Consider the following 19,019-nt stretch of genomic DNA (forward strand, 5'->3'; position numbering starts at 1 on the left):
AGCTTGAGGAGACATGGCAGCGTTTAGAGAACACCCAGCAGCTTGAGGAGACATGGCAGCGTTTAGAGAACATCCAGCAGCTTGAGGAGACATGGCAGCGTTTAGAGAACATCCAGCAGCTTGAGGAGACATGGCAGCGTCTAGAGAACACTCAGCAGCTTGAGGAGACATGGCAGCGTTTAGAGAACACTCAGCAGCTTGAGGAGACATGGCAGCGTTTAGAGAACATCCAGCAGCTTGAGGAGACATGCAGCGTTTAGAGAACATCCAGCAGCTTGAGGAGACATGGCAGCGTTTAGAGAACACCCAGCAGCTTGAGGAGACATGGCAGCGTTTAGAGAACACCCAGCAGCTTGAGGAGACATGGCAGCGTTTAGAGAACACCCAGCAGCTTGAGGAGACATGGCAGCGTTTAGAGAACACCCAGCAGCTTGAGGAGACATGGCAGCGTTTAGAGAACACCCAGCAGCTTGAGGAGACATGGCAGCGTTTACTGAAAGCTGCTGATACAAAACGCTGAAGAAGCTCAAAACACAACGGAATATGAATTGAAATACGTGTAAACACCACAAAGCATCATCAGTGTGTTTTTACTCACCGACTCGAGTCGACCCGTCACTGAAGACGTTCCTGTCCGGAGGCTGGACAGGTGCATTCTGGGATTTTGAGACAAAAATCAGGATTTTGAGGATAAAATTGAATTTTGAAAAATATTGTTGAATTTTTAGATTTTGAGGGAAAAACAAAATCGGAATTTTGAAAACATTTTGAAAAAAGTCAGAATTCTGAGATTTTTAGATAAAATCTTAATTTGGAGATTTGAGAAAAAGTCAGGGTTTTGAGAAATGTCTTTGAGCTAAATCTTAATTTTGAGACTTTTAGATAAATTCTTAATTTTCAGATCGAGAAAAGAAACCTGATTTTGAAAAAACCTAATTTTGAAGGGGAAAAAAACAAATGTTGAGAATTTTAGAAATGTCCACATTTTGAATTTTTCTAAAAAAGGTAAATATTTTCAGGAAATGCAACATTTGCGAAAAACTCTAAATGTTCAGAAAAAAGTCAAATTTTCAGAATTAATATTTTTGAGAAAGTCAGAATTTTGGGAAAAATGAGATTTTCAGAAACGGTTTCTTTAGCAATTAAGTGTTGATAAAGCTGACGACGCTATGCAAAGTAATAGCAAGTCAACTTTAACAGGAAGAACCAACACAAGCTTAAGGTGAGAAAAAGTGGATATTCTAAGATGTTGAGAAAAAGTCAGAGTTTTGAGAGATTTCTGAAAAATGTCAGAATTTTGAGACATTTCGGAAAAATCTTAATTTTGAGATAAATTCTTAATTTTGGGGCAAAAAAACCCGTTATTTTGATATTTTGAGAAATGTCCAATTTTGTTGAAGAAAGTCAACATTTAGAGATTTTCTAAAAAAGGTAAATATTTCCAGATTTTCAAGAAATGCCACATTTGGGAAAAGTCCAAATGAAGCCCGTCAGAATGTTGGGGAAATTAGATTTTCAGAAAAAGTTAGAATTTGTAAAAATAGTTTCTTTAGCAATTAAAGGTTGATCAACTTTAACAGGAAGAACCAACACAAGCTTAAGGTGAGAACAGGCTGACCCGTTCCTCGCCTTTTTAGGATAAACATAACGTCCAGTTATTTATTTCCCTTCGCAATCAGCGTGTTTTTATTTTGTCTTGTTGCCATTAACGAGAGCAGATTGGACTCTTCCTGTGATTGTTGCTAATGGAGTAAAACACCTCGTCACTCAGTCCTTTATAAACAACTCCGCCCACTTCCTGTTTCCTGCTGCAGCTAAACTCAGTCATTCAAAACTGATCTCCTTCTGCAAGGATTTCAGAAACACTTCTTCTAAGAGAGAAGTGTTTTATTTCCCTTTCGATCGGCCGAAAGACGAAGCAACGAAACGAGCATTTTAAGAGTTTTATGTGTATTTTGAGGAAAGTCCAAGAGTTAATAATAATACTTAACTAGCTTACGTTAACTATCTTTCTAACTACTTAACTAGCTTACGTTAAATATCTTTCTAACTACTTAACTAGCTTACGTTAACTATCTTTCTAACTACTTAACTAGCTTACGTTAACTATCTTTCTAACTACTTAACTAGCTTACGTTAACTGTCTTTCTAACTACTTAACTAGCTTACGTTAACTATCTTTCAAACTACTTAACTAGCTTACGTTAAATATCTTTCAAACTACTTAACTAGCTTGCGTTAACTATCTTTCTAACTACTTAACTAGCTTACGTTAACTATCTTTCTAACTACTTAACTAGCTTACGTTAACTATCTTTCTAACTACTTAACTAGCTTGCGTTAACTATCTTTCTAACTACTTAACTAGCTTACGTTAACTATCTTTCTAACTACTTAACTAGCTTACGTTAACTATCTTTCTAACTACTTAACTAGCTTACGTTAACTATCTTTCTAACTACTTAACTAGCTTACGTTAACTATCTTTCAAACTACTTAACTAGCTTACGTTAACTATCTTTCTAACTACTTAACTAGCTTACGTTAACTATCTTTCTGACTACTTAACTAGCTTACGTTAACTATCTTTCTAACTACTTAACTAGCTTACGTTAACTATCTTTCTAACTACTTAACTAGCTTACGTTAACTATCTTTCTAACTACTTAACTAGCTTACGTTAACTATCTTTCTGACTACTTAACTAGCTTACGTTAACTATATTTCTAACTACTTAACTAGCTTACGTTAACTATCTTTCTAACTACTTAACTAGCTTACGTTAACTATCTTTCTAACTACTTAACTAGCTTACGTTAACTATCTTTCTAACTACTTCACTAGCTTACGTTAACTATCTTTCTAACTACTTAACTAGCTTACGTTAACTATCTTTCTAACTACTTAACTAGCTTACGTTAACTATCTTTCTAACTACTTAACTAGCTTACGTTAACTATCTTTCTAACTACTTCACTAGCTTACGTTAACTATCTTTCTAAACTACTTAACTAGCTTACGTTAACTATCTTTCTAACTACTTAACTAGCTTATGTTAAATATCTTTCTAACTACTTAACTAGCTTACGTTAAATATCTTTCTAACTACTTAACTAGCTTACGTTAAATATCTTTCTGACTACTTAACTAGCTTACGTTAAATATCTTTCAAACTACTTAACTAGCTTACGTTAAATATCTTTCTAACTACTTAACTAGCTTACGTTAAATATCTTTCTGACTACTTAACTAGCTTACGTTAACTATCTTTCTAACTACTTAACTAGCTTGCGTTAACTATCTTTCAAACTACTTAACTAGTTTACGTTAAATATCTTTCTAACTACTTAACTAGCTTGCATTAACTATCTTTCTAACTACTTAACTAGCTTACGTTAACTATCTTTCTAACTACTTAACTAGCTTACGTTAACTGTCTTTCTAACTACTTAACTAGCTTACGTTAACTATCTTTCAAACTACTTAACTAGCTTACGTTAAATATCTTTCAAACTACTTAACTAGCTTGCGTTAACTATCTTTCTAACTACTTAACTAGCTTACGTTAACTATCTTTCTAACTACTTAACTAGCTTACGTTAACTATCTTTCTAACTACTTAACTAGCTTGCGTTAACTATCTTTCTAACTACTTAACTAGCTTACGTTAACTATCTTTCTAACTACTTAACTAGCTTACGTTAACTATCTTTCTAACTACTTAACTAGCTTACGTTAACTATCTTTCTAACTACTTAACTAGCTTACGTTAACTATCTTTCAAACTACTTAACTAGCTTACGTTAACTATCTTTCTAACTACTTAACTAGCTTACGTTAACTATCTTTCTGACTACTTAACTAGCTTATGTTAACTATCTTTCTAACTACTTAACTAGCTTACGTTAACTATCTTTCTAACTACTTAACTAGCTTACGTTAACTATCTTTCTAACTACTTAACTAGCTTACGTTAACTATCTTTCTGACTACTTAACTAGCTTACGTTAACTATATTTCTAACTACTTAACTAGCTTACGTTAACTATCTTTCTAACTACTTAACTAGCTTACGTTAACTATCTTTCTAACTACTTAACTAGCTTACGTTAACTATCTTTCTAACTACTTCACTAGCTTACGTTAACTATCTTTCTAACTACTTAACTAGCTTACGTTAACTATCTTTCTAACTACTTAACTAGCTTACGTTAACTATCTTTCAAACTACTTAACTAGCTTACGTTAACTATCTTTCTAACTACTTCACTAGCTTACGTTAACTATCTTTCTAACTACTTAACTAGCTTACGTTAACTATCTTTCTAACTACTTAACTAGCTTATGTTAAATATCTTTCTAACTACTTAACTAGCTTACGTTAAATATCTTTCTAACTACTTAACTAGCTTACGTTAAATATCTTTCTGACTACTTAACTAGCTTACGTTAAATATCTTTCAAACTACTTAACTAGCTTACGTTAAATATCTTTCTAACTACTTAACTAGCTTACGTTAAATATCTTTCTGACTACTTAACTAGCTTACGTTAACTATCTTTCTAACTACTTAACTAGCTTGCGTTAACTATCTTTCAAACTACTTAACTAGTTTACGTTAAATATCTTTCTAACTACTTAACTAGCTTGCATTAACTATCTTTCAAACTACTTAACTAGCTTGCGTTAACTATCTTTCAAACTACTTAACTAGCTTACGTTAACTATCTTTCAAACTACTTAACTAGCTTACGTTAAATATCTTTCTGACTACTTAACTAGCTTACGTTAACTCTCTTTCTAACTACTTAACTAGCTTACGTTAACTATCTTTCTGACTACTTAACTAGCTTACGTTAACTATCTTTCTAACTACTTAACTAGCTTACGTTAACTATCTTTCTGACTACTTAACTAGCTTACGTTAAATATCTTTCAAACTACTTAACTAGCTTACGTTAAATATCTTTCTAACTACTTAACTAGCTTACGTTAAATATCTTTCTGACTACTTAACTAGCTTACGTTAACTATCTTTCTAACTACTTAACTAGCTTGCGTTAACTATCTTTCAAACTACTTAACTAGTTTACGTTAAATATCTTTCTAACTACTTAACTAGCTTGCATTAACTATCTTTCAAACTACTTAACTAGCTTGCGTTAACTATCTTTCAAACTACTTAACTAGCTTACGTTAACTATCTTTCAAACTACTTAACTAGCTTACGTTAAATATCTTTCTGACTACTTAACTAGCTTACGTTAACTCTCTTTCTAACTACTTAACTAGCTTACGTTAAATATCTTTCTGACTACTTAACTAGCTTACATTAACTATCTTTCTAACTACTTAACTAGCTTGCGTTAACTATCTTTCAAACTACTTAACTATCTTACGTTAAATATCTTTCTGACTACTTAACTAGCTTACGTTAACTATCTTTCTAACTACTTAACTAGCTTGCGTTAACTATCTTTCAAACTACTTAACTATCTTACGTTAAATATCTTTCTAACTACTTAACTAGCTTACGTTAAATATCTTTCTAACTACTTAACTAGCTTACGTTAAATATCTTTCAAACTACTTAACTAGCTTACGTTAAATATCTTTCAAACTACTTAACTAGCTTACGTTAAATATCTTTCTAACTACTTAACTATCTTACGTTAAATATCTTTCTGACTACTTAACTAGCTTACGTTAAATATCTTTCAAACTACTTAACTATCTTACGTTAAATATCTTTCTGACTACTTAACTAGCTTACGTTAAATATCTTTCAAACTACTTAACTATCTTACGTTAAATATCTTTCTAACTACTTAACTAGCTTACGTTAAATATCTTTCAAACTACTTAACTATCTTACGTTAAATATCTTTCTAACTACTTAACTAGCTTGCGTTAGCTCATATCTAGCTAGCTTTGGTGTGAATTGTGTGAATTATTATTTAACACCCCATGGAGAAACTTGCAGTGTGGTCATGTGTCTACCGCCCCGATAGGCTCGTTATTGATCGCGTCGGTTACCGTGGCGACACTGCCGTAGTTTTTCTCCGCCTCCGTTTCCATGGCGATGAGCATGTCGCTGTCCTCCCTCGCCTCGCCTCGATGCCTCATCCTCCTGCAGGAACAACCTTATCCATCATTAATAATATCTACTGGAGTCGTAATTTGTTGTTATTATAAAACGATAAAAAAAATCTAAGATTAAATCAGATATTCTTTTTTTTAAGCTTTACATTCCCTGAGATTAATGTGGTTTATTGATGAGTAAATAACTTTCCAATATTAAATCATTAATTTATAATAAAAAGAGATTAATTTGCTTAAATTACGAGAAAAAAACTCAGATATTTTCTGATCTTAAATCAGACATTTACTTGAAAAAACACAGATATTTCTTTGAGATTTAGCTCATATATGTATAAGAAATACACGTGGATATTAAATAATATCCCCGAGATTAAATAATGTATTCATAAGAAATACATGATATTAAGGGGTTAATTGATGAGTAAATAACTTGACTGTTCCCAGATTACAATCGTACATTTACGAGAAAATAATTTGGATAATATCTGAGATAAAATGTCAAATATTTTCGGTTATTAAATCTGACATTCACGAATAAAAACGTTGATATTCTACGAGATTAAAGTGGATATTTCCCAAGATTAAATTATTTATTGATAAGCAAAAAGTAGTTTATTCCCACGGATTAATGTGCTTAAATTCCGAGAAACAACTCAGGTATTTTCTGAGATATAAAAAAATGAAGTCGTAAATGTGCGAGATAAATCATTGAATATTTTCAATCGTACATTAACGGGAACGTAACTGTATATTTCCTGAGATAAAACTCATGGAAAATAAAAAAACAGAGATTTAATCAGACATTTACAAGAAAAAAGGTAGATATTCTTAAAGTGGAAAATGTATGAGGACAACTTGACTGTTCTCAGATTACCGTCATAAAGGTATTATAATGAATCTCAAAGAATATCTTCTCGTTCTTCTGTACTTTTCTTTCTTGTGAATATACAACTTTAATCTCAGAGAATATTCACGTTTTTTGTGGTGCTTTTCTTTCTGCCGTAACATTTTCTTACGGCGTGTTATTAGTACTTCTTCTACTGCAGGAACATTTGACCAAAACAGAGTAATGAAGTAACGTTGAACACTAACTGAGTATTTGACTTTTACTGCAGGAACATTTGAGAATGTTCGCACTCTGTAAGAGTATTAGACAAGAGCAGCGTAGACACGTTTTAATACATAAACTAAAGAATGTAGAAACTTCCTCCTGCAGAAGGACTTACCTGCAGCCCGGAGAAACTACTGTGTGTGTGTGTGTGTGTGTGTGTGTGTGTGTGTGTAATCCCCGCCCCCATGTAAGCCACGCCCCCTGCATCCGTGTCTCCACCAAAAACAAACACTCACCTGCAATCTTTTTTTTTATTTAACTAAAAAAAATCATAATTAAACCCAAAAGTTACTTTAGTGAATATTATTTAAAATACTCTGTGGTATTATTAAAGTAATCCTAATATTGGTAATAAAAAATGTATATAATCGATTGCATTTACTTTATGTTTACATGCTGTACTATAATTATACATTACATGACGTGTCACATGCGACTCACTGTGAAGCGTCTCAGGGACACAACGACATGCTGACTGCAGTGGGGTTTGAACCTGAACCCTGATACGCACTAGGCCACTGCGCCACAGCCTCCCGGCATACATCCAGTGTATTTTATTTATAATGTGTATTCTATGGATACTATGGAATGTATATTCTGTGTATTTTAACTCGTGTGTGATGCTTTGTTAACTGTAATAATACATAATAAAGTGCACTTTTTCCAATAAAACAATCTGTGTACTTCAATCTGCGAGGAGATGAAACATCCAACACAATACAATGACTGATATTTCATTAGTTATATCATGCTTTATATTATAAAAGACATATATATAAAAACACAAGATTGAACGTTCTTTCATTTTGAAGGTATGTGTATGGCACGTGTGTATTATGGGATGTTTAATCATGAGAGAGACCTTTGGGTTTTATTTTGTTTATTAGGTTTGTAACGCAGCGCTCTGATTGGACGAGAGCACACAGGGATTCAACAAGCTGAAGTTTATCCTACTGTACACACACACACATACGTGCGCACACACACACACACACACACACACACACACACACACACACACACACACACACACACACACACGTCTTTGGCAGGAAGCAGCTTCTTCCTCTGCTGAACAAACATTGACACAAGGAGCTGCACGGGACAGTGATGTCATCAAGAGGCGGCGCATAGACACACACGCGCGCACACACAGTGTTTAACCAGCTCCTCCTGCTGTCACTGCACTGAACAGCAGCAACACTAGTGGATTGTGGGTAATGTAGTTGAGGTAACATGTCTCTGAACTAACTGATGATAATCTGTAGCGCTTTAATCTTCACTAAATATTATATTTAAATACTTTAATTATTTCATAAACTGTAACTCTCGCGTCGTGTGATGTTCAGGGTTCTTTTCTAAAAGTTAAACATTTGAGAGTTTAGGGAAAACAATTCAAATAAAAACAAAAGCTAATACTTTTTTACAAAACGCACGTTTTAGTTCCTGAACGCCACCTGTTTAAGTCCCTCAAAGCCCCATGTCAATGTTGGTTCCTGAACGCCCCGTGGTCCTTTTAGTCTCTGAACGCCCCGTGCTTCAATTACTCCCTGAACGGCCCATGTTTTAGAGAACGTGTACGTTTCTCGATGCCCCAGGCTCCTTGTAATCCCTGAACGCCTCACACTCCATCTATTTGTTTTATAGTTTTTAAGATTTTAAAGAGTTATTTATCATTTTAAGGCGTTTTTGTCGGTTCTATAATGAAGTCAGATTTTTTAAGGCGCTCGATAAATAAACTCTGATCGGTGGTTTCATGCTTTCTACCTTAAATCTGCTCAATGATTCAATTAAAGCTTTTTAAGAGGACAAAACACTTTCTTAATGTGCATTAAAATGCCGTATATTTTCAGGGACGTTTAAGGGGATAATAAATGGTCATATTTAGATGTCATATTAAGGATTAATTAATGGAATTAATCAAATCAAGGCATTATAATTAGAATGATAGGCAACATTACAAATTACGTTTTCAAATAATTCGATTTAAGGCGTTAAATTGAACAAATAAAATAAATATATTAAGGTCATTTTAATGGGATGTTAAGGGGAACATTCATTTATATGCAAAGTTTAAAAACATTTAAAGGGTATTAACAACTCTTTACTGTATATGGACCAAATATCATTAAAGCCATTCCTTAATTCAAACCTTAAAAATGCTTTTAATATTTTAATGATATTTGGTCAATTTTAGGGTGTTTTCCTCCTACATGTAATTAATCTAAAGCCAATGGGTTTTATATGAGATGATCTGCATGGATTTAAGAACATAATAACGGTAAAGAAATCCTTTAAAATGACCAAAAACCATGAAAGCCATTCATAAATCTATGCTATAAAATACTCTTAAAATAAAGGGGAGAGTTTTTATGGTATTTGGTCAAATTACGTTTTTTTTTTGTTCCTTAAAAGCCCAGAAAATCACAGGAATTACCCATTTAAACCCTTTCATATAATGGGGGAAGTTAATGGGTTGTCGTAGATCAGTTGATCTGCGTCGTTTAATTTCTTAAAATGTATTAGTTTATATACCTAAAAATAATCCACTTAAATCTTTAATACTATGTCACAGTATAATTATTTGATTTATCAACCTTTTAAATGTTTAACCTCCAAGAACTTTGCCCTAAAAGTCCCTTAATTGAATAATTAATCAGATGGTGATGTCACAGTTCAAATTAGTTTGAGGTCATCACAGTGATGTCATCAGAGAGAGCGCTTTCTCACAACACACAAGAACACACACACACACACACACACACACACACACACACACACACACACACACACACACACACACACACACACACACACACACACACACACACACACACACACACACACACACACACACACACACACACACACACACACACACACACACACACACACACACACACACACACACACACACACACACACACACACACACACACACACACACACACACCAAAGCCCATTAATAATAATAACAATAATAATAATTAATGACGGTGATAAAGCAGAAATCAGCAACATCGTCCCATGTGACTTCCTCTTCATCACTAACGTCTTCATCGTCAGTCCTTCGTGTGAAGTCCGTTTCATTTCCAGACAGGAAGTCAGTCCGACCGTCTCTAATTAATAGATTTATATTAATGGGAGAAACTGAAGGATACACCCCCAACGCACACCTGAAAACCAACAGATAACCTCCACATAACCTCCACATAACCTCCACTAATTAAGACACTAGCCGTTTGTTAAAGAAGGGTATATTTTTAAGTTTCCTGACGAATTAAAACCTCCAGATAACTTCCAGCTAACCTAAAAAAAACAACCAAATAACTTCCAGATAACTTCCAGATAACCCCGATAACCTCCTCTATTTAAGACACTAGCCGTTTGTTAACGAAGGATATATTTTTACGTTTCTGGTCTAATTAAAACCTCCAGATAACCCAGAGATAACTTCCTCTAATTAAGACTCCTGCCATTTGTTAACGAGGATATATTTTTACTTTTCCAGACTAATCAACCCCTCTTAGCTCCGTCTACCAGACCTCACAGCGCCCCCCGGTGTTCATGGGCGTCCCTACGGGGCAGTTGAAATGGCGGCTGAAGTCTGGAGAGTTGGCGAGCGTGCCGATGACCCGGTATCGGGGGGGGCTGTGGGGGTCGGTCACTAAACCCTCGTGAGCGCTCTCCGGTGTCCGCACTGAACACCACACCTGAAAGAAGTGAAAAAACAAAACTTTAAATCGTCCATAAAATAACTTTTCTCGTTTAAAGTAAACAAAACATATGGAATTGTGTTGTAGATATAGTTAGTCTCTTTCACAACGGTAAGTGTTTGTCAGTATATTTGAAATGACTAGGTTAGCTACGTTAGCTAGCTAGCTTACAGCAGATCTGCAAAAATATCAGAAGGAGTCATGTGATCACATTGTAAAAATAATCCAATAAAACATTTGAGGGAAGTTAGTGAAACATCGTAATGTCATTAGGTAGATATCCGAACAGTTGCGTTGACGCTGAAAACATTCAGACCAATAAAGCAGCTTTGAGAACAGCTTTAGTGTCTTTAACATCTTATGAATTATCCCTCCGTTGTACATACATCAGCATATAACTTCAGGTTGCTTCACAAGAAACTGAAGTGGCCCCAGCATGTCGCCCTGTGGGACTCCGCTTCTCCGTAACTATCTGAGGTTGTTTTTGTTTGTCTCACCTGAGCAAAACCAACAAAGAAAAGCTGATCGTTGGTCAGGTTAACGGCAGGAAGTCTCTTCTCCTCTCCGTTCTTCTGAACCCACGACCGATAAGCCTGAGGGGAAAACATCGAGTTAGTCGTGATGATGTAAGAGAGGTAAAAAAACGCACTAAATGCAAAAATACTATGTAAAAGTCCTGCAACCAAAAAGTACTTTCATAAATGCACTTTATGACACTCGTATGGTTGTAGCGTTCATACTCACGTTGTACGCAGCCTTCAGTCCTCCGTTGTCGGCGATGTTTTCTCCGAGCGTCTGTTTTCCATTGACGTGTTCTCCGTTGACGGTGTAGCGGCTGTACTGATCCGTCATGCACTGGGTTCTCTCACGAAACGCCTCCACCGACGAGTTCTGCCACCACGGCCGCAAGTTCCCTTCTTTATCGTACTCGCGACCTGCAGAGGGAGGAAGGACGTCTTCATTAACAGGAAGTGAGCTCATTAACTCTGTCGTTAACACTGTGGGCTGCCAGGGGTATTGGTTTTACTCCGTCACCAGCTTTATCAACCAACTTACCAAAGACGCTTTTCAGAGCCAGTATCAGAATACCTTTATTTATCCCACAGAGGGGAATATGTGCATTTGTTACAGCAGGATAAGAGCCAATGACTGCTTAATATTAACTAATAAGCATGCATAAAACAAATAATTAAAAGATAATAAATAAAAAATTAGACAATTTTCAAAATACACATGTTTTTATTTTTAGCTTTTGAATGAACTGCTATTAAATTAAAACAGTTTTTAAGAAGATAAACTAACTATTTATATAACTTATATGTGATTACTTTATCCAAAAACTTGTATTTGAGACACAGGTCCACACTGTCTAACCATAAGGGGTTAAATAATAACTCATATTTATAGAGCCTGTGACAGCATCCCAACAACTGTTGTGCAATGAAATATTGGGCTACTAGTCATCTCGAACCGTCAGTTTAAAAAAGAAAAAGCGATACCGTTCCGTTAAATATCAATAATTTCGAACATCGCGGGAAATTCCTTCGACTCATTTTGAAGTTTTGGGGGAAGCCGGAAGTGACGTCAATGCGGGAACGCTTCACTGTGCGGCGAGAGAGCCAAACACGGACAAAGTGTGTTGTCATGCGTAGAAATTGTGAATTACTGAGTTTAGGCACGTTAATAACGTTGTAATGAAGTTGACTACAGTATATTCATATTTGTCAGTGCTTTCATGTCAATTCGGCGAACATAAACATAAATGATCGTGGTGAAGATGATGATTACATTAGGATTACAAATCGGTAGTGAGAGCTGCTGAATTTCCTCCCGTAGGATGTGATATAAAAACAAATCGATTATTTTTGTAGTTGTAAACTCAAGTGGATGAAACTACATTTATTAGTGCTTTCATGTCAATTCGGCGAACATATGATACATTAAATGATCGTGAGGATGATGATTAAAAATCGTTTGTTTGTGCCGGTCTGCATTTCCTGATGAGAAAACAAACCGATGCTTTTTGTAGTTGTAGTACACCAACATGGATTAAACGTGTGGTTTTTTACCACAATGTTGGGGAAATTAATGGATAGATGCACGGATTATTATTATTCCCACTCCGATCGGGACACTAGGTCCACCGTTTCCCCGCAGCGAGGCTCCGCCCGTTGACAGTTTACGCGGGCTGGGTGCAGTCGCGGACTGGCCATCGGGACGAATCCCGATGGGCCGGTACCGAAGTGGGCCGGTCGGATAAGTCACTAGCACATCCCCCATAGGCGGCGCGTGAGGCTCAGGTTTGGGAAGGCTAAATAACTTGTTTTACCTGACGCTGCCCGCCTCCTGCGTCTATAGAAAAGAGATCAACTCAGTGTGCGAAGTTTAAATCTCTCAAGTCATATTACAGGATAAAGGAAATACAGTTTAAACTGCCGTATGCAGAGAAGACGCCGACGTGTCGCACTTATCATTCATATTACATCATCAATCAGATCATCGATCATATAATATCATAATATATCATATATTTCCTTATCTGAGTCAGCTTCTCCAGCCGTATCTGGCCGTGCAACACTCACAGTGTCACATACTGTATGCAGAAGTATTATTTTAAGCAACACATTATGTTGACGAAACACTCGAGTCAAATGTAATTAAAGTCAGATCCACTCGTGTCTTAGACGTGAACGCGCTCTCAGCTGGAGAGAGAAACCCTGGCTTGATTTACCGAGTTGATAACCAGCGTCGTAGGACCGCTTAGCGAGATCTCGTTTGTTAGTTTGTTGTTGTTAGTTAGTTTGTTACTCAAACATATCCAGGGTCTGTTGAACTGGCTTCGTAGTACAGGGCACAGGTGGCTGGCAGCGCTAATGTCAAAGACACAGACATTGCATTATATTTGTATTTTACCAGGATGCAGTGACACAAATATTTACATATTTACATTTACTATCTACAGCACCCGCCGCCCCTGACATCCCCCACTCCCCCCGTTGACAATTTACTAGCGGTACCGAAGTGGGCCGGTCGAGAGTCCCGGGATGATTTTTAGTCCCATTCCACCACTGGCTACATGACCGTATGATCGCCCATATTGACGCACCTAATTCCTAAACTTCTAACAGATACAACATAAAGCGATCCTTCAGCCTCATATGAGCTCTCAGACACGTTCAACATTAAACTGTCCTCGCTGTCTGAGCTTGCTGCTGTGTGCGCCATCGTGCGTTTACATGCAGATGCTGGGATCCTGAACGGTGCAGCTGGAGCGCTGTGCCCGCAATGACGTCACACATCATTTGGCGGGACTTGAAGAATCCCTGAGAAGATCCAGAAAATGGTCAACATTGAACGGCAGATTAATAGTTATCAAAGTACAAATATCCAAAATCAGTTCAGTAACGGTTTTCAAGGGGACAATATTTACTCAAATTGATGGGTTTGGATGATGGGGGAAACTCGTGTCACAGGCTCTTTAAATTAAAACAATGTTTTTATAATGACTCTCACTGCTGAACGTAGGCCCTTTAATATGTCATTGTTAGGCCGTAAAAAACATGGATGTTTAATAAGAACTGGATCCAGCGTTGGAGGCCTCGTTCTTTCGAGAGCTGCTCATTGGCGCACGAGGACAAAATGGTCAGACATTCGAGAGCAAAACGTCACAGATTACCCAGCATGCCTTGCTGTCAGAGCAGAAGAACCAGTATGTAGCTCAAAGAATGCATTTGAGTTTCCCTTTAAGCCCCGCCTCCTGTCATTAAGCCCCGCCCCGATCTCCCACTCTCGGCTCAGTAGAATGAATGGAGATGGATGGAGCTTTTAGCGCATTTTTCAACTTTAAGGACCTAATCCTTCTAATAAGGGCTATAAAAAGTATCCTCTGATTTACAGATGTCTCTTTCCCAATGTTAGTCAATGGGAAAAAGTATTTCTGGGCCCAGTGACGTCACAGACTGATACGGAAGTTGTAGTACCGCCGTTTGGCCACTGCGAATATTTTCCTCAGAGTCTAGAGCACTTCCTCTGGGTTTGGTACACACAGCAGGAAGTGACCAGGTGACAGGAATTGAACTCACCCTGATCATCGAAGGCGTGCGTGAGCTCGTGACCCATCACCACCCCGATCCCCCCGAAGTTCAACGCCCTGAAAACACACACATTACACAACGCCTCTTTAGCATATTTAAACACAACACCTCATAAAACCCGTTTAATATTGGACCCTGCAGTGTGTAAAGCTGCTCTACAGGTGAGTTAGATAGGTGAGAGAGACAGGTGAGACAAGTGAGTGAGACAGATGAGAGAGACAGGTGAGAGAGACAGGTGAGACAAGTGAGTGAGACAGATGAGAGAGACAGGTGAGAGAGACAGGTGAGACAAGTGAGTGAGACAGGTGAGACAGGTAAGAGAGACAGGTGAGAGAGACAGGTGAGAGAGACAGGTGAGACAAGTGAGTGAGACAGGTGAGACAGGTAAGAGAGACAGGTGAGAGAGACAGGTGAGAGAGACAGGTGAGACAAGTGAGTGAGACAGGTGAGAGAGACAGGTGAGAGAGACAGGTGAGACAAGTGAGTGAGACAGGTGAGAGAGACAGGTGAGAGAGACAGGTGAGACAGGTGAGAGAGACAGGTGAGACAAGTGAGTGAGACAGGTGAGAGAGACAGGTGAGAGAGACAGGTGAGACAGGTGAGAGAGACAGGTGATATATGTTATCATAGAGGATGAGGAACAGACTTGGGGTGGTCGTGGGCGTAGAAAGGAGCCTGCAGGATCCCGGCGGGGAAGACGATGCCGTTCTTAGTGGGCATGTAGTAGGCATTTACTGTGGGAGGGGTCATACTCCACCTGAGGGAGGGGAGGAGGGAGGAGAGGAGGCAAGGAGACAAGGAGAGGAGATGAGGAGATAATTGATGTCCTACCAGTGCGACAACAATCCCAGAAGTCATATTTCGGTGGAATCTGATTTATTCTGTTATATTTATTATTTTATTTAGTACTTTTTAAAAGGAGGTTAAGTGTGTGTGTGTGTGTCTGTGTGTCTGAGTGTGTGTGTGTCTGAGTGTGTCTGTCTGAGTGTGTGTGTGTGTGTGTGTGTCTGAGTGTGTGTGTGTCTGAGTGTGTGTGTCTGAGTGTGTCTGTCTGAGTGTGTGTGTGTCTAAGTGTGTGTGTGTGTGTGTGTGTGTGTGTGTGTGTGTGTGTGTGTGTGTGTGTATTACTGGTCTTTGTTGGGAGTCTTCCTCAGCTGGTCGGCCATCACTCGGGAGGAAAAGTTGTAGAAGTTGAGCATGTTCATGAAGAAGCTGTCGTACGACACCTCGTACTGAAACACAAGATAACGGGTTTATCACCACGACTTAGGAAGTGTATAAAACAAACAATATGTAAAACATTTCAAATATAATAAGACAGCGACACACTCACCCCGTCGTACACGTCGTCCAGCTCTTTGGGGTCCAGGATGAATTCTGGGAAACCGATCATATCGTAGATGGCGTCGGCCTAACGAGACAAACAGGAACCAATCAGCAGAGACACCTGGGAACACCTGGGCTGATTTAACCCCCTGATGATCTACAGGTGGTGCGTTCAAACCCTACTCCACACAGATCATGTGACCAGTTTTACTCGGCTACTTTTATCTGAAAGCTCTGAGAACTATAGCTTCAACTCAGGGAGGAGTCCTGGTGAAATATTATGAAATACCAGTCAATTACTTGAGTGTGTGTGTGTTTGTGTGTGTGTGTTTGTGTGTGTGTGCTTACCTTGTCTTTGGCAGCCCGTTTGGTGTGTGGGTCCATCCAGCCCAGGCGGTCCAGAGCGCCTTTAAACGCCGAGCGGATCTCATTAATCATCTCCTCGGCCTGAGAGAGAAACACAAGATGAGCCTCACTCTCAACGTTCTATCAACGTTCTATCAACGTTCTTCACTCTCAGCGTTCTATCAACGTTCTTCACTCTCAGCGTTCTATCAACGTTCTTCACTCTCAGCGTTCTATCAACGTTCTTCACTCTCAGCGTTCTATCAACGTTCTTCACTATCAACGTTCTTCACTCAGCGTTCTATCAACGTTCTTCACTCTCAGCGTTCTATCAACGTTCTATCAACGTTCTTCACTATCAGCGTTCTATCAACGTTCTTCACTCTCAGCGTTCTATCAACGTTCTTCACTATCAGCGTTCTATCAACGTTCTATCAACGTTCTTCACTATCAGCGTTCTATCAACGTTCTATCAACGTTCTTCACTCAGCGTTCTATCAACGTTCTTCACTCTCAGCGTTCTATCAACGTTCTATCAACGTTCTTCACTATCAGCGTTCTATCAACGTTCTATCAACGTTCTTCACTATCAGCGTTCTATCAACGTTCTTCACTCTCAGCGTTCTATCAACGTTCTATCAACGTTCTTCACTATCAGCGTTCTATCAACGTTCTTCACTCTAAGCGTTCTATCAACGTTCTATCAACGTTCTTCACTATCAGCGTTTTATCAACGTTCTATCAACGTTCTTCACTCTCAGCGTTCTATCAACGTTCTTCACTCTCAGCATTCTATCAACGTTCTTCACTATCAGCGTTCTATCAACGTTCTTCACTCTCAGCGTTCTATCAACGTTCTATCAACGTTCTTCACTCTCAGCGTTCTATCAACGTTCTATCAACGTTCTTCACTATCAGCGTTCTATCAACGTTCTATCAACGTTCTTCACTCTCAACGTTCTATCAACGTTCTATCAACGTTCTTCACTCTCAGCGTTCTATCAGCGTTCTATCAACGTTCTATCAACGTTCTTTACTCTCAGCGTTCTATCAACGTTCTATCAACGTTCTTCACTCTCAGCGTTCTTCACTCTCAGCGTTCTATCAGCGTTCTATCAACGTTCTATCAACGTTCTTCACTCTCAGCGTTCTATCAACGTGCTATCAACGTTCTTCACTCTCAGCGTTCTTCACTCTCAGCGTTCTATCAACGTTCTTCTCTATCAACGTTCTTCTCCACCAAAGTATTTCCTTCAGGGGGAACTCACGATGTCTTTGCTGTGTTTGTCGAAGGTCTCCTTCACGAACAGCGATCCCAGAGCGAAGCCCAGCGTGTCGTCAGTGTTCCCGATGCAGGTCTGCCAGCGGGGCGTGCACGACTGAAACCAAGAGACAGCCAGGAGAACCAGTTACAACGAGAGACAGCAACAGTAGAAGTACCTTCTTGGTGCCGTACAGGCTCTCCTGCAGTACTGCAGTATTAATAGTTGTTGGGAAAATACTGAATGTTCTTTCTATATCAGAGTAGCACGTGACAACAGAGGCCCTACGTAGCTGTGTACGTAGCCGGATGTCTGACTACATGGATGACGCTCATGAGACACTGTGTTGAAGTTATGATAGCTATGTTCCTAAGGTTGGCATGATGACACCGCCCCTAGAGAGAGAGGCATATGACTGTCATGTTTATCGCTTACGCAGGCCTTAGCTGATCTGAACTAACGTCACTGCTCTGAACTAACGTCACTGCTCTGAACTAACGTCACTGCTCTGAACTAACGTCACTGCTCTGAACTAACGTCACTGATCTGAACTAACGTCACTGCTCTGAACTAACGTCACTGCTCTGAACTAACGTCACTGCTCTGAACTAACGTCACTGCTCTGAACTAACGTCACTGCTCTGAACTAACGTCACTGCTCTGAACTAACGTCACTGATCTGAACTAACGTCACTGATCTGAACTAACGTCACTGATCTGAACTAACGTCACTGATCTGAACTAACGTCACTGCTCTGAACTAACGTCACTGATCTGAACTAACGTCACTGCTCTGAACTAACGTCACTGCTCTGAACTAACGTCACTGCTCTGAACTAACGTCACTGCTCTGAACTAACGTCACTGCTCTGAACTAACGTCACTGCTCTGAACCGGTATTCCTCCATCTTGTTGACTGTAACTCCCTCTCGTGTATATCAGCATGTCAAGGACTCTACTCTGGGAACTATGTGTCCCACGCAGCCCTGAGTGTGAGGACTACTAATAAATACATCCTGATATTGAAGGCCAAGCCGGGGACGAGTACTGCAGTATTAACAT

At 38.5% G+C, this 19,019-nt stretch overlaps 1 protein-coding gene and 1 long non-coding RNA gene across 2 annotated transcripts in view; both read right to left on the reverse strand.

The window, feature by feature from the left end:
- Positions 1 to 598: 598 nt before the first annotated feature.
- On the reverse strand, positions 599 to 7,359 carry LOC117562552. The gene is made up of 3 exons (XR_004571560.1): positions 7,330 to 7,359; positions 6,038 to 6,131; positions 599 to 656 (listed from the first exon to the last, which is right to left on the reverse strand). It is a non-coding gene; the product is annotated as an uncharacterized LOC117562552 (long non-coding RNA).
- Positions 7,360 to 10,080: 2,721 nt separating this feature from the next.
- The window catches only part of ece2b (endothelin converting enzyme 2b), a 45,196-nt gene continuing 36,257 nt past the window's right edge, over positions 10,081 to 19,019 (reverse strand). Inside the window, 9 exon segments of the mRNA XM_034240404.1 lie at positions 10,081 to 10,927; positions 11,428 to 11,523; positions 11,675 to 11,865; positions 15,013 to 15,080; positions 15,671 to 15,781; positions 16,153 to 16,256; positions 16,358 to 16,435; positions 16,699 to 16,797; positions 17,964 to 18,074. Coding sequence (XP_034096295.1) covers positions 10,751 to 10,927; positions 11,428 to 11,523; positions 11,675 to 11,865; positions 15,013 to 15,080; positions 15,671 to 15,781; positions 16,153 to 16,256; positions 16,358 to 16,435; positions 16,699 to 16,797; positions 17,964 to 18,074 — 1,035 coding nt within the window. The 3' untranslated portion in view covers positions 10,081 to 10,750.

The sequence above is a fragment of the Gymnodraco acuticeps genome, unplaced genomic scaffold (genome assembly GCF_902827175.1).
Source record: "Gymnodraco acuticeps unplaced genomic scaffold, fGymAcu1.1, whole genome shotgun sequence".
Classification (NCBI taxonomy): domain Eukaryota; kingdom Metazoa; phylum Chordata; class Actinopteri; order Perciformes; family Bathydraconidae; genus Gymnodraco; species Gymnodraco acuticeps.